Source organism: Hyaena hyaena, unplaced genomic scaffold (genome assembly GCF_003009895.1).
Source record: "Hyaena hyaena isolate Hyena2069 unplaced genomic scaffold, ASM300989v1 scaffold_17, whole genome shotgun sequence".
Taxonomy (NCBI): domain Eukaryota; kingdom Metazoa; phylum Chordata; class Mammalia; order Carnivora; family Hyaenidae; genus Hyaena; species Hyaena hyaena.
The window spans coordinates 5,955,602-5,978,553 of record NW_024080648.1 but is presented as its reverse complement, the minus strand read 5'-3'; the positions used below and the strand labels follow the sequence as shown (position 1 = coordinate 5,978,553).

The 22,952-nt window shown below is 39.9% G+C and overlaps 1 protein-coding gene across 1 annotated transcript; it reads right to left on the bottom strand.

Annotated features, from left to right (window-relative positions):
- Positions 1–9,178: 9,178 nt before the first annotated feature.
- Positions 9,179–22,139, bottom strand: LEPROTL1 (leptin receptor overlapping transcript like 1). Its single transcript, XM_039220850.1, has 4 exons — positions 22,018–22,139; positions 16,110–16,185; positions 14,416–14,602; positions 9,179–13,578 (listed from the first exon to the last, which is right to left on the bottom strand). Exons 1-4 carry the CDS (start codon positions 22,031–22,033, stop codon positions 13,462–13,464), a joined length of 396 nt encoding a protein of 131 aa, XP_039076781.1. The 5' UTR covers positions 22,034–22,139; the 3' UTR covers positions 9,179–13,461.
- Between the last annotated feature and the right edge of the window lie 813 nt (positions 22,140–22,952).

Below are 22,952 nucleotides of genomic sequence, written 5' to 3'. Positions count from 1 at the left end.
CCTTCACTTCCTGGTTCTTCTTCCCCCTCTTCATTTCGCCAGCTTATTTTTGTGGGGTTTGCAATGAGCATGTGCCAAAGAATAAAAGGAGGAGGGACTGAAAGTCTCTGCATCACCTCAAGGAATGGACATTTGTTCCAATCTGACTATTTTTTGCCTTATATGGGCACAGACGTCACCCCACAAGGCTTTAACCTCTGTAGTACTCAGCCAATGAGGAACCAAGGGAGGGACTTGCATGCTAGGAAATAAATTGTCTGCTGTAACTGCCCCCAGAGTGCCTGTCAGATACCTGCTCTTGCAAGAACATTGATTAAAGCCTCCCTTCACTGTGCTCCAAGGGTCCACATCCCTCCTTTGATTGGGTTGGTGGGCTTATTCCTCACAACATAGCTTTGTAAATTATTCCCCATGATCTCCTAACTTGCTGCAGATGAAGTTTCCTTTGTGTGACAGCTCACCTTGTATAATCTCTATCTGAAACTCACCAAGGAGTGAACTCATGTTAGTTCAGTTATTACATAGATAGTCCCCATATTTTGGTATTTAAAAGCCTAGTCTTTGTGGCACCTGGATGGCTCAGTTGGTTAAGCATCAGTCTAGATACTGGCTCAGCTCATGATCTCACAGTTTATGAGTTTGAGCCTGGCATTGGGGTCCGCACTGACAAGCAGAGTCTGCTTGGGATTCTGTCTCCTCTCTCTCTGCTGCTCACCCACTTATTCTCTTTGAAATAGAAAATAAATAAATACTTTTATAAAAGCCTAGTCTGATGTGGGAAACAAAGGCAAAAGAGAAAATTAGGTTTCCTTGCTACTTAGAGCCCATTGACAAGTCCTTGAAACAGACAGAGAGAGCTTCCTCTGGGAAGGTCCATAGATTTGTCGCCACCTTTGCCATTAGACACGCATTCAGCTCATTTGCTCTGCAGCCCTGATGACCTCTTTGCTTTTCTAGCTCAGGATGATGAAGCCAAAGCTCTCATTCTGGTACTTATGCCACCCAAGCTCAGGGAACACATGTCAAGTTCCCTGAGTGGTTCCCTTAAATTGCTTCTCCCTTGGCTTGAGGGAGGAAGAAGCAGCTTCTTTTCACATCCTTGGCAGGGGAAATGCCAAAGTGCTCCAGACTCTCTTCAAAAGGTTACCTTCTCTACTCTTTGATCCTCCATGTTTTACTTCTACAGGTAGGAAGTGAGTGCATATTTAATAGATGTGACAGCACCACATTTAGGACAAGGGGATAGAAATTGGGAACTATAGTATTTTTCTTGGTTTGGGGGATTTCAATTGAGATTGAAAGAACCCCATTTATCATATGTGTAGTAAGATCTCATTTTTACAAAAAAGCATTTTTAAAATTACTTAGACATATCTAATTACTATTTTGATATATTGTTATAATGACTATATGACTCATAATTAAGTCATATGTTAAAGTCCTAAGTCCCAGTACCTCAGAATGTAACTGTATTTTGAGATTGGGACTTTAAAGAAGTAATAAAGATTAAGTGAGGTCATAGCATGGGTCGTAGTCCAAGATGACTAGTATCCTTATAAGAAGAGGTGATTGGGACACAGACAACACAGACTGAGGGATGACACAGTGAGGAAGAAGGTGGCTTTCTGCAAGCCAATGAGAGACCCTAGAAGAAACCAACCTTGCCAACACCTTGATCTTGGACCAGCCTCCAGAACTGTGAGAAAATAAATTTATGTTCTTTTTATTTTTATTTTTTTAAAGTTAGCTCAATGCCCAACATGGGGCTTGAATCCATGACCCTGAGGTCAAGAGTCACATGCTCTGAGGCACCTGGGTGGCACAGTCAGTTTGAGCATCCAACCTTGGCTCAGGTCATGACCTTGCAGTTTGTGGGTTCAAGCCCCACCTTCAGCTTGCTGCTGTCAGCCTGTCAGTGCAGAGCCCACTTCGGATCCTCTGTCCCCCTCTCTCTGCCCCTCCTCTGCTGTGCTCTCCCCAAAACTAAAAACAAACAAAAAAAGAGTTGTATGCTCTGCTGACTGAGCCAGACAGGCACCCTGAAGTTTCTGTTGTTGAAGCCACCCAACTTGAACTTTGTAATGGGGGCCTGAGCAAACAAATAGAAAAACCTCCCAACTTTCCCTACATATACATGTAATATGTATTTATATACGTGTACTTACATATTCTCAGATTAGGATTATATTCATTTTGTATTTTCTAGCCTGCTAGTGATTAACAATCTATTATAAAATGTTCTAATGTCTGCTTTTACAAGGTGATTTTTGATAACTGCCTAATACATTCATGACTTAATCAATCTTCTGCTATGTGATTTTAACATTTTAAAATTTTTTACTGCTATAAATAATGTGATGACTATCTTCTATCTCTGATTAATTCTCTCAATTACTATTCAGGGATTAAATAGGTTAAATAGGTTAAATATGCATACCTGGAGGCTTTTAATATTTATTAGCATTTGAGTATTTTTTTAAAGTTTTTTCTTTTAATGTTTTTTAGTGTTTATTTATTTTTGAGACAAAGACAGTGCACGAGCAGGGGAGGGGTAGAGAGAAAGAGAGGAGAAACAGAATCTGAAGCAGGCTCCAGGCTCTGAGCTGTCAGCAAAGAGCCTGACATGGGGTTCGAATTCATGAATGGTGAGATCATGACCTGAGCTGAAGTCAGACTCTTAATTAACTGAGCCACCCAGGTGCCCCTTAATGTTTTTTAAAGTTTTTATTTATTTATTTTGACAGATACAGAGTATGAGCAGGGGAGAGGCAGAGAAAGAGCAAGAATCCCAAGCAGGATCCACACTGTCAGCACAGAGCCCAATGAGGGCTCAAACTCATCTCACAAACCTCAAGATCATGACCTCAGCTGAAGTCAGAAGCTTAACCGACTCAGCACCCAGACACCCCTCTTTTATTTTTTTTAATGTAAACCCCACACCTAACATTGGGCTTGAACTCATGACACCAAGATCAAGTGTCACATGCTCTACCAACTGAGCCAGCCTAGGCGCCCCACATTTGAGAATGTTTGTACCAGTTTATACTCCTACCAAAAATCATGACCTGAGCTGAAATCAAGAGTCAGATGATTCACCAACTGAGCCACCCAGGTGCCTCCATTTTCCTGTCTTCAAAATAATCATCAGGTGTCTGGGTGACTCAGTTGGTGAACTGTCTGACTTAGGCTCATGTCATTATCTCATGGTTCATGAGTTTGAGCCCCAAGTCAGGCTCTGTGCTGACAGCTGGGAGTCTGAAGCCACCTTCAGATTCCGTATCTCCCTCTCTCTTTCTGTCCCTCCTCCACTCACGGTCTGTCTCTGTCTCTCTCAAAAATAAACACTGAGTTCATAGCAGCACTCTCAACAATAGCTAAAACATGGAAAGAGCCCAAGTGTCCATCAACAGATGAATGGATCAAGAAGATGTGGTTTATCTATACCATGGAATACTACATGGCAATGAGAAACAATGAAATCTGGCCATGTGTAGCAACATGGATGGACCTTGAGGGTGTTATGCTGAGCGAAATAACTCAGGCAGAGAGGGACAAATATCATATGTTTGCATGTATAGGAGGATTAGGAGGAACTTGACGGAGGAACAAGCAGGAGAAGAAGGGGGGAAATGGTGGGGGAAAGGGAGAGAGGCAAGCCATGAGAGACTCTTGAATGCTGACAAAAACTGAGAACTGATGGATGTAGGGGGGAAGGGGGATGGGCATGGAGGAGGACACTTGTGGGGATGAGCACTGTTATGTGGAAACTAATTTGACAATAAACTATTTGTAAAAAAAATAAGTAAAAATAAAAATACAAAAAATAAACACTGAAAAAAATAAAAATAATCATCAAAAAATGTAAAGTATAACAACATGTCTGTGCTTCATGAAAAGTTAAAAAATTGAACACTGAGATACAACTGAAGTCCTTTTTGTATCCTTCCTTCATTACTTTTCTCCATCACTTCAGGAGAGATTTTATATATTTTTTAAAGATTTTTTTCTTAATGTTTATTTTTGAGAGAGAGAGAGAGAGAACAGGGGAGGGGCAGAAAGAGAGGGAGACACAGAATCTGAAGCAGGCTCCTGGCCCTGTGCTGTCAGCACAGAGTCCGTTGAGGGGCTCAAACTCACAAATCTTGAGATCATGACCTGAGCTGAAGTTGGACACTCAACCGACTGAACCACCCAGGTGCCCCAAGATTTTATATTTTAATGTCATAGTTTATTTATTCCAATAAAACAGTATGTTGTATTTTGGGGCATGTTTAAAACTTTATATAGATGGTATTGTCTGGTATTCTTTTGTAACCTGAATTTTCATTCACAAATCCTTGTCAACTTCATCCACGCTGGTGCATATAGTCCTAGTTCCTTCTTTCTCACTGCTGTATAGTATTCCATTGTGTGAATGTACCACAGTTTATTTACCCAGTCTCCTTTTTCCTCCAAGTATTTGTCATTAAAATAATTAGTGATGGGCATTCATACACGTGCAAACATGTTTCCTGGAGTACATGTATAACGGTTTCCCTAGGATATGTTCACAGAGCCGTTGGTTATGTTTACATATCTCCAATTTTGCTGGGTGTTGTCAAATATTACTATACATCCTACAAAGTGGTTGTACCAGTGGACACTTACTTAGCAGTATTTGGGAGTTTAATTTGGTCCATGTCCTTTCCAGTTATGGATATTGTCAAGATTACAATTTTTCTGATCTGATGGGTGGTGACAGGTCTTTAAATATCTTTTTATTTTGAAATAGTCTGACCTACAGAAGGTAAGTAAAAAAATAGTAGAGAATTCATATATACCTTTTGCCCAGGTTTCCCTAATGTTAACTTACATAACTATAGCACAATTACAAAACCAAGGAATTACTATCAGTACAATGTTGTTAACTACCAAACTATGACCTTATTCAAATTTCACCAATTCTCCCCCAATGTCCCTGTTCTGCTCCAGATCATATGCAGGATCCCACTTACATTTAATTGTTGTATCTCCAGAGTCTCTTTCCATCTGTGACAATTCCTCAGTTTTTCTGTCTTTCATGACCTTGAAGACTCTTGCCTTTCATGACTTTTGCTGAGTGCCAGTTGTTTCACAGGTCTCTCAAATTGGGTTTATTTGATGCTTTATGATTTGATGGAGGCTAAAACAATACCTTCATTCTAGATTAAAATAGTTGAAAGGATAATGTGCTTACTTATGAAGAACTCTGTCTTCTGTGGATAGAGTTGCATTTACTGCAGATGATGATATTTTGGAGCAGGGGGTCTGGACTCATGTGAGGAGACCTCATGAGTCCCCTCACGAGGGATTCAAGAATCCCTCCTATCCAGGGGAGGTAAAGTGCTACCTACAACCTGGCACAAAGGTAGGGAGAAACTTCCAGCAAGCACATGGTCAAGAAATTGTAGAAGACAGTGAACACAATGTTCAGTTTAGTTTTTTTTTTTGGGGGGGGGGGCGCAGTGAGGGTTGTGTAGTAATTCCTCTCTTTTCTGCAGGCCTTTGGTAAATTATTTGTTTAAACTTATAGCCTGATTTTAATTTTATTTTTAAGGGTTTTTTTAATGTTTATTTTTGAGAGAGACAGGGGAGGGGAAGGGAAGGGAGGGGAGGGGAGGGGAAAGGAGAGGAGAAGAGGGGACGGGAGGGGAGGGGTGGGGAGGGGAGAGAGGGAGACACAGAATCTGAAGAAGTTTGCAGGCTCCAAGCTGTTAGCACAGAGCTGACATGGGGCTTGAACTCACAAACTGCAAGATCATGACTTGAGCTGAAGTTGAAGTCAGATGCGTAACCAACTGAGCCACACAGGCACCCCTCAATTTATAGCCTGATTTTATTTTTTATTAAAAAATTTTTTTTAATGTTTATTTTTGAGAGAGAGAGAGACAAGACAGACAGACAGAGCACAAGCAGGGGAAGAGCAGAGAGGGAGGGAGACAGAGAATTCGAAGCAGGCTCCAGGTTCTGAGCTATCAGCACAGGGCTCCATGCAGGGCTCAAATTCACAAACTAGAAGATCATGACCTGGCTGAAATTGGACACTTAATCTACTGAGCCACCAGATGCCCCCACCCTGATTATAGATGTGCTTTTCAGGATCAAGAGAGAAGGGTCTTATCCATGGTTGGGGTGCAGGCTATAGGGAGAAGGGAAAAAGTAGTAACAAAGTGGTAAAAGGTGGCTACAGATAAGTGGAAGCCAGTTCAGTGCCAGAATCCGGCTTATCCGCTTAGGTACAAGCATGCTACATGTAACATGTAAACATTCCTGGGATTCCCAGAAATACTTAGGAAGACAATATGAAAATAAGAACATTAAGTATCACACAGGTTGCGGGCTTGAATGGGTTCGTTATCATCCTAGACCAAGATCAATCACCATTTTTTTTTAAATTTTTTTTTTTTTTACATAATCTCTATACTCAACATGGGCTCAAATCACAACCCGAAGATCAAGAGTCACATGCTCTGCTGACTGAGCCAGCCAGATGCCCCAACAACCATTTTCTTTCTGAAGCATTCTCTATCCTCCCTTCCCTTGGTAGGGAAGTCACACAGCTACTTGGTAGATATAATGTAGTACAGATCTCCAAGAAACTTGTTTGTTCTCATCTCACCTTCCATTTTATTTTGTAGTCCTGGTGTGTGATTCTAAAAATATCTATGGAATGAATAAATGCATACAGTGGGCTATGCAATATTTCAGGTGGGACTCCAAATCGTCTTGTAAGATGTGTAATACCAGCTATAAGCTTGTGCCTGCCTTCCCATCCAAGCAGACAGCAGGTTTCAGGTTCATGGTCACAGGACAGGATGTCACAGGGAGGAGAAAATGCTGTGGGAAGAGGTTCATCCATAATAAGATTATACTATGTGTCTTTGAATCAAACCTGTTGTGATATGAGGTAGAGTCTCTGAGGAAAAGCAAAGCAGTGGTCTTGGGGAATCTAATTGGATTTGGGTGTAAAAAAAAAGTAAAATGTTTGGTAACGTAATTTCATCAACCTGATTTTGTACACCACTTGGTATGTATGGTCTTTTGGATGGTTTCAATTCTCAAAATTATAAACATGGAGCTTCTTTTTGTTAACTGTTTCCTTGGTGGTAAATTCTGTGGACTTGTTTTCTTCCAGTGGGTACTCCAGAACTGCTTGTTTTTCCCCTGCCTAGGAACTCATCCTTGCTGAGAACCCCTGGGTTAGACCATCAGCTGCTCCTGCTTGTACAGCCTGACTAAAAGGAGAGGCAGTGTTTTCAGTAAGGGATTAAAAAGATGCCCAACTGAGTATGGTTCCTTGGTGGCTGGTCTTCTGGACTTGGGTATTCCCATTTCTGCCACTTCAGGAAATACGTCCACTTGTGACTGGAAGGTGTTGAGATGGGGATGGGGGTGTATGTGGAGATGCTTAATGATCCACTGGCTTGGCTGCTCTCACCTCAGCGCCCTCAGGAAACTGCTTCTCTGTATGTTGCCTGAGGCACCTCCTGCCTCTGGACGCCATCACTTGTGGTGATAAGGGCCTCCTTGGCATGACTCCTGTATTTTATGTGGTATCTTCCCATGTGCTTGCCGCCTGCGTTTCAGGATGCAGTTTCTTCTTCAATTTGATCATGTTTCCATTCTCTCAGGGATTTCTTAGTTTCAGAAACCCTTCTTGTTTCACCAAAACTTTCCCTTCTTGTTTCAAGTTTGGCAATGTAGCTCCCTAATCTTTAAGAAACAACAACAACAACTCCTCTATCGATAATTTTTCAGGTTTGGTGCAGGAGTGGGGGCAGGGAGGATCTTACACTGAATCCATCGGAAGCACATGTCACGGCGCCCTGCAGTGTTTTACTAGATAATCAACCGGTCTTCGTGATTACCTTGAACTACTGCAATGAAGGACTGGGAACCAGGTATATAGAGCATTTCCAAGAGATATTATGAGGCTGACGGGAGATTCTTGTTAGCAATATATTCTATTAAGATTGGATTATTAAAATGTTTTATTTTTTAAGTCTACTTACATGAGAAGAGGGAACTGCTTAGTGGTACAGAGAACTGGTAAGAAACAGTAATAGTACCTCCTAACATCAGCTGTGAGCCCTCTGCATGTCACATTTAAACATCACAGCCACTTTATGAAGTAGATGCTATTATTATCATCGTTTTGCAGATGTGGAATTGAGACACAGCAAGATTAAATAACTCACTTATGGTTGCACATCTAGTACAAGAGCGAGCTAGTAGCTTGGGCAGGGTGTACACCAGAGCTCTCGATGTAACCACTGCGTCAAGATGTGTGCCACAATGTCGACCCTCAGGAGTTTATAAAGTAGTTACAAGGTTCAAGTGTCAATAGAATGGTTTTGTCTGGTAAAGGTTTGAAACAAGGCAAGTGTTGTCACTTCCAGGTAACAAATGGGTATGATGAATCAGTAGTTTAGACATGTCGTCTAGACTTTACTGTTTCAACTCTCCCTCACTACTTCACCCTCCACCCCGACAGGACTATCAAAACTCTGGCAGTCACCTTTGACCCCTCTCTTTTTCTCACACAGTTCATCAGCAAATCGTCTTGGTCATTCCTTTAAAATCAATCAACCCCTCTTACATCTCCGTTGTATCTGGGATCCACATTGTGTGTGTGAGTGTGTGCGTGCGTGCACATGCGCCTCTCTATATATATTTTTTAAGTAGGCTCTATGCCCAACATGGGGCTCAAATTTATGACCTTGAGATCAAGAGTCACAATCTCTACCAACTAAGCCAGCCAGGTGCCTCTGTAATAATGTCTTTTTAAAAATACTTTTAAGCACTGGATTGTGAACAGAATTACTAGGCCGTTTATGCTTGTAAATGACAAATGTCGTTTCTAGTATGGAGTATGGCTTAAAACCATTTTTGTTTTAATCCTTGGGAGCCTAATACCCTATTCTTCACTGCTATACTCATTAAGTAAGTATTCGAGCGGGTTCTCACCTATGTTTTGGAAGCTGGTGATTCAGACTATGACAAAAGTGAACTGAAATCCATCCATCTTAATTTGATTCTAGGCAGTTCTCCAACTGTGAACACTTTTAGAGACAATCTTCAAATGTTCTATGTAAGTATATCCAGCTTTCAGGAAAACATCTGTTCTATTTTGGAGGTTTGCAAATCTACACAAGTTCACTGATTTCTATGTCATGACTATATTTATATATCACAGAATACATTGATCATCCAAAAGAGAAAAAGATACATGTAATATTAAATGCCACACTATAAATCAAGATAACTAAATTGTTAAACAGTAATGCTCTTACAAACAAATACAGAAATACTGTTTCATTCTGTATTATTCTGTTTGATGGCTTCTATGGCTGTGCACTGCAACAATTTTTTCTTTCACAGTATTAGCCATTCTACTGGTTTCTAAAACAAAAATTCCTGATTTTTCCCTGTGAGTACTGCCTCTAAATACAAACAAGAAATTAACTATAATCACAAAAGGAAAGTTTCATGGTCATAATTTCTCACTTGTGGAAACATTTTGGAGTCTGATGGTTTTATTCCCTCTAATGGGAATTTACAAGCCTAACAACTAATATCTGAATTGTGACTACAGGGCATGGTCCTAATCCCAAGATGCACTCAAATAATCTTCAAGAGACTAGAAGCAAAATATAACGTACAGATTGTCCGGTAAGAATAAACTGTAAAGTTGTCTTCATATCTGGACTTTTTGCAACTGAAAACAAATGGTGAAGAGAGATATATGCTCTGAGAAATCAGTTAGAGGCCTACGCAAGTACAAGTAACTCCTCAAGTTCAGAAAGTGGAACCATAAGGCTTCTCCTGAAGCAGAGCAAGTCATACCTCCATGTTCTCTGTCACAACCCCTCAGTGTCTGGTGTACAGTTTACCAGCTAGTTTTTTAGAAAGCCTTTTCAACAGGAAGACGACTCATCACACAGCCTTTCATTCATATATGAGGTGGGAGCACCTCGCTAGGTCCACTGAGGTACTGTGTACAAAAATGTTACATTACTGATTCAATCCACCTGGTTATCTCATTTTTTCCCCTGGCAACTTTCCATTCTTCCTAATGTACCAAAGATTTAGAAAATTAGAAACAAAAGAAGTTAAGGAGTGCAAGGAACAAACTTCAGTTGTAAGAAGCCAGCAAAAAACACGGTTCCAGAAAAATATCGGACTGGGGCCATTTAAAAGAAGGGGAAATAATTTATGATAACCCTAAATTGCCAAGGAAAACACAAAATACCTTAATATATCTGAAAAAGTACAAAAGTGTATGACCCATTTAATACTTTCACCAAAATAAATAAAACAACTGTCAGTTCTTTTTGTGATAAGCTTCAGTTATCTGGAATATTTATTTTACAAGATATATTCTCTTCCCTAGGAATGTCAGAAAATTAGGAAGCATTAAAATAAGAGCTCCTTAATCTTCACCAAGAGAAAGGATAACACAGGCTTAATGGAAGAAACAGGATTCTGAATTTCCCACCAATTTTATAAATTATAAAGCATACAGAGATGTAAAATGTACACATCACTTAACAATAATGTTGCATGGCTGCTTGTTAAATTTGATGTGCTGATTTAAAGTGACCTGAAACTTCTGCATCTTGTCACATTCAACGTAAATGTTCCAGAGTTTCGTCTAGAAATCTGGATTATTTTGACAATACCCCCCAAAATCATGTTAGAGCAAGCACTAAGAAACTATGATCTAAACTTTTTAAAATATATAATGAGATTAGATAATTAGGACAACCGAGGACAAGATTCACGTTTGATAAAAGAGAACAGTATTTCTCTCCCATTCACACTGTGCCACATAGATTTTTTTACCTCTATCTGAAAGGTTTGCAAAAAGCCAAATGCTCCAATAATGAATGGTAATAAATACACAATAAAACACACAGTCATAAAAAAGGTTCTGAAAATTTAAGAACAGGTACAATCTTGACTTTTGATTATCAACAGTCTTTTCAGGCCAACAGAATCCTCTATGGCTTTTTTGTAAAGGGCTAGTTAAAAATTCTACTAGGTTACCTATCTTTTCACCACAGCTCAAAATCACAGGGTTTCCTTACAATATTTACTACTACAGTTTCAATTCTGTTTTGGAAGTGAAACTTCTGCAAGTTTAGTATTAATGACTAATATATTGCATTATTAAAATGAATAACACACTTCAGGAGCTGAAGTGTGTAGTATATTTGCATTTCAAAAACACCCACAAACTAACATAGATATTTAAAATTTTTATTGTTTCATCATCAAGAGTTTTCTTTCCATAGAAGAGTGGCAATGCGGTATCAGTGCATGTTCTATGGAAAATTCACACCTCCAAGACCTAGCCTAGAGATCAGAGACAGCACTATGTCAAGCTAGTGTGCAGGATGAGAGACACAATGCTGCCAATGCAACCAGGATACAGAAAGGATATGCAGCTGTTAGAAAAAGAGTCTATGGCCAAGTGAATAAAACAGTCGCAGTGCACTGCACTGGTATTCTAGAACAGAAAACAGGAAAGGGCCAGAGTGTACTTCCTGCAAAAAAAAAAAAAAAACAAAAAAAAAACCAAGTAGATCACAGGCACTGAGTTCCCAACTGTATGGCCAGCTAATTCATGCACGCCTGTACCTTCCCCTTTAGGTCTACATCATTGCAACACTGCAAGCTGTTTTCAGCCTACTGTGTAAGTGGGACAGCCACATGCAGGTATCTCGTTCTGCTTCCCATCTCACAGCTAGTCACCACTTGGGCCTGGCAATAAAACCTGTGGACTTTAGGCATCTTAGTAAAAAACTGAACAAACCCAAAATAGGTTCCCATTTTCTTGAGAAATAGATTCTATATAAAAGCTGTCATGATCACTCAGTTTTATCTGAAGGCAAAACAATTTTTATGTAAGTATACTGAATAAACACAGAAACGTCCCAACAAAATACCATCAGACCAACTTGAACATTTTCATAACTAGCTCTTGCAAAAGGTACTGGTAATTGTTGAGATGCAAATGACCACTACGATTTAATCATGCCTGGTTACTGGGAACTTTTTGGTCAGGTTTGTGTCTGAAGCTGCTATACAGCTGGATTTGGCTACTTTGCATTAATTCACATAATAAATGCCATTTAAAAGGAAACAGATCTATCATGATGAAATAAAAATCAAAAAAGTTGAGAGGTATACAGGAAACTTGTCTTAAATATTTTTAAATTACATATGATATAACCTTAGAGAATAAGAACTACAATTACCATGGTCTAAATCTTAAATTGTTAATGCATGACTTAACTGCAAGACTAACCAGTTGCTTGTTAATCATGTCAAGGCCTTGCGGGGCAGGGCACTCTGCATGTATGGCATAGCAAGTACTTTCCAGGTGAGACAAACACCTCTAATTTAAAGAGTTATTAAACTATATTTGAAAAGTTAATTTACTTAATATATACAACGTATAAAATAAGTTAAAAGGAAGAAGCGGGGAAAGGTTTTCTGGTCTAAATGATGCACACATACAACTTTCCCTCATCAGTAGTAGTTCCACAGATGTCCACTTCACCCACAGTAAAATATCAAAGGCTGATAGAAGATCAAATATTTCACTTATAAATAGAAAGAGAATTAAAAAAATGGAATTTCAATGATGTTTCTTCCCACAATGCAACTCACTCTATTTTACCTATAATAGTCATAAATAAAAACCATCTCAAAAATCTGGTTTTACAAGCTTACCTTTCAGTTTAACAATCAATTCCTTTAACAACTGAGAAGAAAAGCACTCCTTTGTAGCAATTCCATAAAAGAATTTTCAATTCACAAAATGCCTGCTTACTAGCAAAACCAGCAACCTTTATGGAGGGCATGGGCATTAACACTTGGCCCCTCTGAGGTATAAATGCAGCTATATGTGTACTGAGTATACAGTCTATAAGGTACGCCAACAGTCTGCATGTTTGCATAAAATTGGGAGTGATGTCATCCTGACTGATTGAAAACTTTTTTTTTTAACTTTTCACAATGGAGGTTAAATAATTTTAAGACAAAAGATGTCCTTTAGCCCAGTAATAGCCAGCAGAAATCTAACTCCTAACCAATGCAAATGGTTATTACATTTTTAAAATGTTTAAGGTTGCATGTTGATTAAAAAAAAAAAACTAAACAGGGACATGTAAATACTCAAATTCAGCAGGACACTGCAGAAAGCATACTAGAGATATGTGTGAAATCAGTCAAGCTTTTCCAAAAGAGAAAATCCTTTTAATCCTTCAGCAAGTCTCTGTGAAAATAGTATGCTTACAATAAAAGTGAGAAGGGAGCACTGAGAATACCCCCAAGATGCTTGCTGTACCACTCAGCATTCCTGCCCCATCTCCTGTGCGCGTGGACGGCCGACAAATGACAAGAAGTCCGTTTGACAATAGTTCACTAATTCCTTCACCACTGCTGCCAGCTGAAGTCATCATTGCTTCCAAAGACCAAGAAAAAGCCCAGGATAGTTGCAAATATGACTGTGTTTCCTGTGAGAACGAGCGCACAAGCTCCCCACTCAATCTAGGGAAATAAGACAGATAAATGCTTAGTTAACAGATGTAGGAGAAACAGAAAGAAAATGAAAAGCAAATCTAGATTCTAGTTGTATGTCAATCACGATATGAAAACAAGTAAGATCTGTGATAGTAATTTTCACTCTATTTAACGCTTTTTTCCCCCACTCTATTTAACGCTTAATGGTCCTTCTATATTGCTGTTTTTAATTTGCTTCCTTTAAAAAGACAGGGAAGTCATGAAAATGATCATTAGTCAAAAGTTAGACTTTTGGGTGGCCAGTCCCTGGCTTCTCTAACTCCCCAGAGATGAAGGAGTGAATCTGACTGGTGAGTCTGGAAGGAAGACCAAGGATACAGAGCCCAGGGCCTTCTCTTTCACACTTTCCCATGCAAAGAACACAATACCTCCTCAGGCCTTGAAACAGTTACAGAGGGTGGCCTGTGGTTATTATGTGCTGGGTGAGTTGATGTGCCCAATTCTGAGAGTGAAGAACTAGTAAGCCAACTGTTGCTGCAGACCCCAGCCATGCTCTACAGTATCATCATTTTTTTTTTTTTTCTTTAAAGTAGGCTTCACGTCCAGCATGGAGCCTTATACGGGGCCTGCACTCATGACCATGAGATTAAGACCTGAGCTGAGATCAACAGTTGGAAGCTTACCTGACTGAGACACCCAGGCCAATATCATTTTTATCAGTTAACAATAACAAAAGATTATCTCTATCCTCTAAGATCTTATGTCTCTCATGTATGTTTCATGTCATTTAACAAAACCTTTTTCCTGAGACAATTCTAACATAGTCTAAGGTAAAATCGTTAACAGAAAAATATATACACTTACCAGATGTGCTCTGGCAAATACAATAGGGAGCCCAAAAGCTGAGACAACAATGCCTGTTGTAAGAAATATGGCAAGTTCCTTACAAGCATTACTCATAGCATCTGTATCATCCACTAATCTTCTTGCTATGCAGTATGGAATAGGTGAAAGGATGTAAAAAAACAGAACAAAGAGAGGCCAGTATTGGCTAGAAAAAAAAAATAAGTTAATGTAGTTTTTGCTATCTATGTCATTTTCCTACACATATGTTTTTTTAAAAATTAAGACCAAAGAAATATTACAGGCTACAAAACAAGACATAGTTTAAAAATAAATAACTGAATGCTGAAAAGAGAAATAATTAGAAACACAGTATTCCTAAAGTGAACTATGACACAATGATTAAATATTTTTTATATTGAAAGAAGATGCTTTATAAATTATAGCACTTGGAATCAAGGCTCAAAATTAAAAATATTTTTTAAATTTTAGGTTAGTTAAATTTTAGGTAGAAAATGAACTGAAAGTAATATTGAAGACTTTCAGTCAGACTATAGAAAACAGATGGCTTCTAATCAACAGTCTAGCTATTGTATCGTGTCAATGTGGTTTCCTGGTTTGGATAATACAACTAGAGTTACGTAGGACAGCCACTGGGGGAAGCGTGTGTGAAGGGTACGGGGAACCTCTCTTTACTATTTTTTTTTTTTTTTTTTTTGCAACTTCTTGATAATACATAATCGTTTCAACATAAAAAGTAAAAAAAATACAGAAGCACAAAAAGTGAAAACTCCAACCTGCCCACGTCTCTCTCTGCTTTCTCTTTCCTGCTTTCCTAACAAACTTCTTGTGGATCCTTCCATACAGATAAACTTTAACAATATGAATCATTGCACTTTTTCATTCAACAAGGTATCTTGAACACCTTTCTATATTAGCAGTCACAGCTCTTAGCCCCTCCTCATTCTTTTTAAGATTGCCTACTATTTCCATTGATGGACATACTATAATTTAGCCATTTCTCTTTTGATAGGCCTTTAGGATGCTTCCAGGTTTTTTTGTTATTATAAACAAGGCTGCTAGGTACATCCAGATTCTCCTCTCACTACACACACCTTTGTAAACATCTGCCAACAGATTTGTATGAGAAATTCTAAGGGGAAGGGCTAGTTCAAGGAACACATATATTTTAAGGGCTACAAGCCAACTGGCTTCCAAGATGATTGACTGCATGAAGCTATACCTCCACTCTATCATACATGATAGTGCCTACTTGAGGCTGAGTATATTTTCATGTGTTTACTATAATCTGCAGTTCCTTTTTCATATTTATTGTGCAGTTTTTCTATTTAGTTTTATTTTTCTTACGAATCTATCCTATTCATTTTAAAAAGTTCTTTCTATCCTATGGAAAATAATTGCTTACATAACTTTTTTTTTTCTTAGTCAACTATCTCTTGACTATGCTTTTGGTATTTTTTGCTGAAAAGGCATTTTAAATTTTCTTGTGTTTAATTTTATCAAGAGGTGCTCAAAACTGAGCATCAGTGCAATAACCAAAAAGTATTTTTTGCACTTTTAAAAAGGTTTGTCCTTGGTAAATGAACATTTCTCAGGATTACTTCTACAGTGAAAGCTTTTATTAAAAAAAATTTAAAGCTTTAAAAGTAGAAAAATTTTACCCTTAAACACAAAAAGACAAAAATTTTACATACTTGTATATTGGAAGGGCACATCCAAGCATCAAAAACATCAGCCCAATTGCTCCTCCAAAGGACAAACTAATCAAAGCTGCAAAGTAAATAATCAAATACACATATTAATTAAACTAAATTAAAATTTTTATCAATATTAATATTAGCAGTCTGAACATTACCTGTGATCCCAGAAGCAAAAAGCAAAACACAGAAAAACGAATGCATTAAAAGTGAATTATATTCAGGGGTGCCTGGGTGGCTCAGTAAGTTAAGCATCCTAAGGTCATGATCTCCTGGTTTACGAGATCGAGCCCCATATTGGGCTGTGCACTGACAGTGTGGAGCCTACTTGGGATTCTCTCCCTCTCCCCCTCCCCCACTCACAGTAAGTGCACACTCTCTTGAAATAAACAATAAAAAAATAAAAGTCAGTTAATTATTTTCAAAAGCGTGTAAGTTATCCATAGTCTCAAAATAAGTTTTTTGTGTCATCTTCAAGGCAACATAAAGCAACACTGATTTTCAAAGCCCTGACCTATTGTGAGCACCCCACCACATTCCCTCATTACTGTCTCCATTTCTTTTTTAAATTTATTTTTGAGAGAAAGACAGAGTGTGATCAGGGGAGGGGCAGAGAGAGGGAGACAGAGAATCCAAACAGGCTCCAGTCTTTGAGCTGTCAGCACAGAGCCCGACTTGGGGCTCAAACCCAAGAACTGTGAAATCATGACCTGAGCCAAAGTCTGACGCTTAACTGACTGAACCACCCAGGCACCCCACTGTCTTCATTTCTAATGAGTATTCTAGCCTCCCAGATCAATGCTCCTCTAGGCATTAGTGTTATATTTACTCCACAGATAATTACAGTTTGAAAAACAGGATGTGGAGAAACCGCATTCTCAGCTTTACTGGATGTTAGAAATCTTGTCGTATGGGAAAGTCTCTCATGATCAGATCCTGCTTCTTGCACATACACCCCCACTGTACTCAAAACGACTATGAAAAAAGTGTCCAAGGATACCTGTAGTTAATAATTTTAATCAACTAAGTTTGATATAGATCTTTACATAATTTATAAAACTATAGCTGGGTTTCCTCCCCTAATTTCCTACTTATTAGAAAATGTGCAGGATAATGGATGGGTACAAATCCTTCTTTGGTATCACTTTTTAAGATACCACAGGCTGTAGAAACATTCTACAGGTGAAACATCATTTCTAAAATTATACACACACACACACACACACACAGAGCATTATATTTTATGAAGTCTTTTCCCATATATTAGTGAATAGAAACAACTTTCTTGAATAGGCAGTTAATCAACGGCTTAGCATTAAGCAAAGATATAAATAATCAATTTATTTTGAGTTCTATATAACTTGTATTTCAGCTACTGCACTGGCTAAAAGTACAACTTAAGCGGGTTTTTTTGGTTTGTTTTTAATGCAGTCTATTAACCTTAACAGAAACATTAAAATCCAAAAGGGCTGTAGAAGGTCTAAAAGTTACCAAAACAAAAGCTAACATACACAAACCAAAATTAACAGTAGAGGGGTTAAATGCTTCCCAGTACTACTGATAGCCTTCTTTGAATTAAAATGGCAATAACTGGGTGCCTGGGTGGCTGAGTAAGTTAAGCATCTGGCTCTTGATTTTGGCTCAGGTCATGATCTCATGTTTAGTGAGACCAAGCCCCATTTCAGTTCTGCACTGACAGTGCAGAGCCTGCTCAGGATTCTCTCTCTCTCTCTCTCTCAAAATAAATAAACAACCATTTAAAAATAGATAAAATGATCACAATAAGGATATCGACTCACATGGTAGGTTGGCAGATTTAGTTTTCCTTTAGATCACTGATTTAGGTCATGTCAACCCTGAACACATTTACTTAGTCCTTATTGCCATTATATTTTCAATAACAGAAAAAAGAAAGAAAAAAACCCTGCACTTTTATTTTACAGCAAATGAGGAACCTCAAGTTTACAATGGAGTAAAATGTGAACTGTGAGGAGAATACGGAGTTTACCATTTGTTTTGTTCAGTTCAAAAATAGGTCCTCAGAATCTGGCCCTGCTTACTCCTGACACACTCACACCAGGCTATTAGCCCCCTGTTCTCTGCACTTCCATGACACTGGCCTTCTTTCCTCTCCTGGCAATCAGGCTCCTTCCCCCACATGGCCCGTGTGCCTGTTGTCCTACCTCAAGACATGTTTTCATTCATTCATTCATTCAAGAAATATTTGCTCTACATATATTAACTGCAAACCAAATACATAACAGGTGCTGGAGATTATGTAAATAAATCAGACAAGGTCCTTTCACACTCAGGGAGCTTGTATTCTTGTTCCATTCCCTTCCTCTTTCCTCCAAGTGAACTCCTCCATGTCCTTAGGATCTCAGCTCAATCATTTCTTCCTCAGTGAGGTTTTCCCAAACCTCCTGACTTAATCAAAATTCCCCTTACCTCATTCATTCATTCAACAAATATCTATTGAGCACCTAACATGTGTCACACACTGTTCTTGATACTAGAGATAAAGCAATGAAAAAAAAATCAAAGCTCTTGGTCTCACGAAGCTTACATTCTAACAGAACAAAATGATTTAAAAAAAAAAGTAAGCAAATGAATGTCAGGTGCTATGAAAAAAATCATGTAGAGTAAGAAGATGGAGGGCTTTTCGAGACACAGTGGGCTGGCAAGGCATCTCTGATGAGGTGACATCTGAGCAGAGGCTTGTAGGAAATGAGGGAGTGAATCATTAGGATTTCTGGGGAGAGCGTCCCAGGCAGAGGGCCATGCGTGCGCGGCCCTTTTGCCCAGTACACAACCCCTTTGCTCAGTTATCACAGCTATAATTTTATATCGGTTTGCATCTGTCTTTCCTTGCACCCTGTTAGTTCGACCACAGCAGGGAAAGAGTTTTTCTGTTGTTGATGCTCACACCCCAGCTCTCAACATTGAATAATAAATATTTGTAGAATACAGAAAAGGAACCCAAGTGGAAAAAAAGAGAGAAAAGGGACAAAAGGGAAGAGGAGGGGTAGATCACGCCAGAGGAAAGGCAGCACATAACTGAAAGTCAGGCGACAATGGGTCCGTAGACCCTATTAGCCACTTACTGTCTACAAAATTATATCTGAATGTCAGTTCTTTCTTCTATAAAATGAGACCGGGATTAGATCTAAAATGCGAATAATTCTCCAAACACTAAAGATGTTTGTTATAAGACATGCTGAAGAAGTAAAAAACCATCTCCATTTAAAAATAAATTTTAATTCACATGAATTTCAGAGAGCCATCTCTACTTTTTCAATGCAGCTGCCAAACAGCTAAATTCACCACTATAAATACTACATAGTAACAATTTATTTATCCAGAATATAATTTAGAATCCTGGAGGAAACAAGGGTCACTAAAGAGACAAAACAGATGTCACAAAGCGCATATGCTAAATCTACCATTCTTTATAAACAGACCCTTAGGGTCCTATTCAGCCGATGTTGCTTTATTCATTTTTGTGATTCAACTGCTGTGTGTGAATTTCAGCAGAATAAAAAAGAATTTTAAGAGTCATCTATGTTCACTTATAATATTTTTTCAATAGCAATTCCTATAGCCAGAACTAAATTAAGTGGAAAGTAACTTTCTCTACCCAGGAATGATCACTGTTACATGTAGCCTGTTACATAAAATTTTCTAAGTTTGATGATCTTGTTTCCCATATTGAAACAAATGAGAAATAGGAGGCAGAACTGCACATAAGCAAGATCTGCCCTCTGACAAGAGAAAGGAAACTGAAAAAAAAATTTAAATCAGGCAGATCTCAAAAAGCATGGTTTATAGTAATCCTGGCCAAAAGGCAAATAGCTTTACTACTTGATGGTCTCTGAGGGTAACTCTTTTATGACAGAGAACAATTATTTATGCTCTTATCAAAAAAAGGAAATCCAAATTTTTTGAGTACACTCTTAAAAAGTTAATGAAAGATTTCTTTTAAGCAAAAATTGAAAACAAGGTAAGACTCAAGTATCAAAAAATTTCATGTGATATCTCACGTCCCATTTGTACCGGATATAGTAAAAAACAAAAACAAAAACAATGGGGTTAAATAAATTGCTCAAAAGTGTTCTCAAACCTTGTAAAGTTTCTCTAGTCTTATGAAATCAGCAACTAGTCTGATTTATACACAAATTTCATCATTTGTGTATAAATGGATGTCCCCGATGACACATCAGTAAGTCAAGAATTTATACTGTAATCGAGTGATGAAACATTTGGAGGGCAAAACTTAGATGAGTCTAGTTTCTACTCCCAAAGCCTCTAGGCTAGGGATGGAACAGCCCAATTATTTAAACTCTCTGGAGACAGGGTGCTGATTCTGTGATTACAAAGAAATTAGAGTAGCAGGGACCAGTTCCCTAACCTGGGAGTTACTTGAAAAATCTAATACATAACCAAATAACACGGCTTAAGAAGTAAGTATTGGTCTCCAATGATAGCAGCACTCCTGCCTAATATAGACACAGGCCAACAGAAAGAAAATATCTTGATAAACAATCCTAACAATCAAAAAATCTTACTGAAACCAAAAGTGTAAGTACAATTCCATCTGAGGCACTTTCACCTGATTAATGTTTTCCTAGATTCCCAGAAGGAAATTACAGTTATTTTCCTACCACAGAGACGCCCTATGTTAATGACACTGAAAAAATGAGGAAGAACTAGGAAACTGGCAACATCCTTAAAACCACAGCATTCTACCCTGTCTTTCCATACAAGGATTCAAGAAGGCCTATTTACAGTTCAAAAACAGATCGAAAAATTATCTTTGTTGCTCAAATTACAAAGTTTCATATCGGAAATGAAATGTTCTCAGGCATTAAAAACAAACCAGAAAGCGTAAAAATGTGACTCTGGGAAAGTAGCTCAATAAAACTCCTGAAGGATACAAATTATGCAGAAAAAACACTATCAAAGTTCTTCACTTCCTGCTTGCTTGCCCGTTCTACAAAGCCGCAGGTCAGGAAATCAATGTAATTCGTGGTCAAAAAGTTGAAAACGCTGTCAATGCTATTTCTAATCACACTGACAAAATTACCAAACAACTGGAAAGATTGCAACCTTCCTTATTTCTAAAGAAAAATACGAACAAACGGGTAATTTTTCATGAAGTTTTAAAACTAGTTTATTATTTTTTAAAAACCCAACTAAAACTTTGAAACGTAAAAGCCTCAACGTGCAACTGTGAACAGGAGGGCCTCCGGGGTCGCTCCTCCGGTCTAACCCTATCGGCCAAACACCGTAAATCAAAACGCATCAGTTTCTGGAGCCTGTAAAGCTTCGAGCACAGGTCCTGAGAGTGGATGTGCTGGCCAGGGCTTCGTAAAGAACCGACCCCCAAGTCCTTCCAGGGCTTTCCAGATGGACTCGGTTCGGCTCAGCACCCCAAGATCGCACTTTTGCCTCTGAGTGGCAAATGACACTGATTTCCCGTAACCGGCATCTCTGGCGGCCTCAACACCCTCAAAACCACTCTCCGCTCGCCTCTCTCGCGGATGCAAACTCCGGCAAAACGTGCGGGACGGCCCGAGGCGCTGCGGGACTCCCGCCGCCCGCGGACCACTTCATTCTCTGTACGGGGGCCGATGGGTGGGAGAGAGGCTGCGGAGCTCAGCAGAGGGGCCGACGGTGAAGCCGCCGCCGCGCCCGCCGGCCTTTCACAGAGGACGCCGCGCCCAGCTCTGCTCCGAGGCTGCGAGGGCGGAGCCGGGGGTCCGGGGCTGGGGGGCGGCCGCCGGCGCGGGGATCCCGGGGCGCGCGCCCGGGCCGAGAAAGCGGCGTGCGGGGGCCGCGTGGGACCCCGACCCCCTCTCTCTCAGGCGGCCACCCAGACCTCCGGCGCCCTGCGCCCCAGGCCCACCTTTGATGCCGGCCATGGCGGTGACGTCGCTCCTGGCTCCAGGACCTGAAGCGGCGGCGGCGGCGGCGGCCGGGAGACCGGAGACGCGCGGCGGCGGCGGCCAGACAACACCCGGAAGTGCGCGACGCAGCACTTCCGCCGGCAACTCGCGCTCGCGCGGGGGCGCGGGGGGCGCGCCGGGCTGGGGGAGGTCGGGCTGACCCCTCCTTCCCTGCTGTGGGGAAGGAGCAGTGGGGCTCGCCGCTGTCGCAGGCGTACCGTCGTCGCCTCGGTTCGGGGCCCATATTCCCCTCAGGCTCGGGAAAGCTCTACACTGAAGCCCCCGTCGCGGATCCCGCAACCTCTCACATTCTTGGAGGATGAGGGAACGGAAGTAGCGCCGTCCTTTGGGAAGCATGGGTGGGGGGGGACTGTCTTTGAAGGATCATGTTATGTTCTTTAAAGCGCACCCTTTTCTCTCTTGTCCCTTGCCTTGGAGTGGGAGAAATAAGGCTAATTGGATCATCTGCCCTTGGCTCCCCGATTTCCGACGCAACTAGGGCTCTGGTGAGACCCACCTCCGGAGATAAAGAGCAGCGGGACCCACTAATTAGAAGTAAAATTTAAATACAAATCCGATCTCTTTGGGAGTCTGTGAGGACGCTGTTTTTGTTTTTGGTAGTAGCAGGGCTAGAGGGAAAAAGGAGAAAGCAGGATGACTTGTTTAAGTCATCCTACAAATTTATTGAACATGTACTATGTGTGGGGAACAGGGCTAGGCACTGCGGTGAGCGTAACTAGGTGCGGTTTCTGGCCTGAAGGAGCTTGCAGTTTCTAGAGAGACACAGAAAAGAAGTGAAAAAAAAAAAAAAAAAGTAAAATTGTGACTGATAATTGCTAGGAAGATGGGTAGATAGTCCTCTGAAAGCCTTTATTTAGATCAGAGAGATTTCCCC

Coding starts and splice junctions, on each gene's coding strand:
- LEPROTL1 (XM_039220850.1), bottom strand. Junction 14,603..16,109: donor TGTGCCCTTCCAATATACAA/GTATGTAAAATT, acceptor TTTTTTTTCTAG/CCAATACTGGCCTCTCTTTG. Junction 13,579..14,415: donor TATTTGCCAGAGCACATCTG/GTAAGTGTATAT, acceptor TTATTTCCCTAG/ATTGAGTGGGGAGCTTGTGC.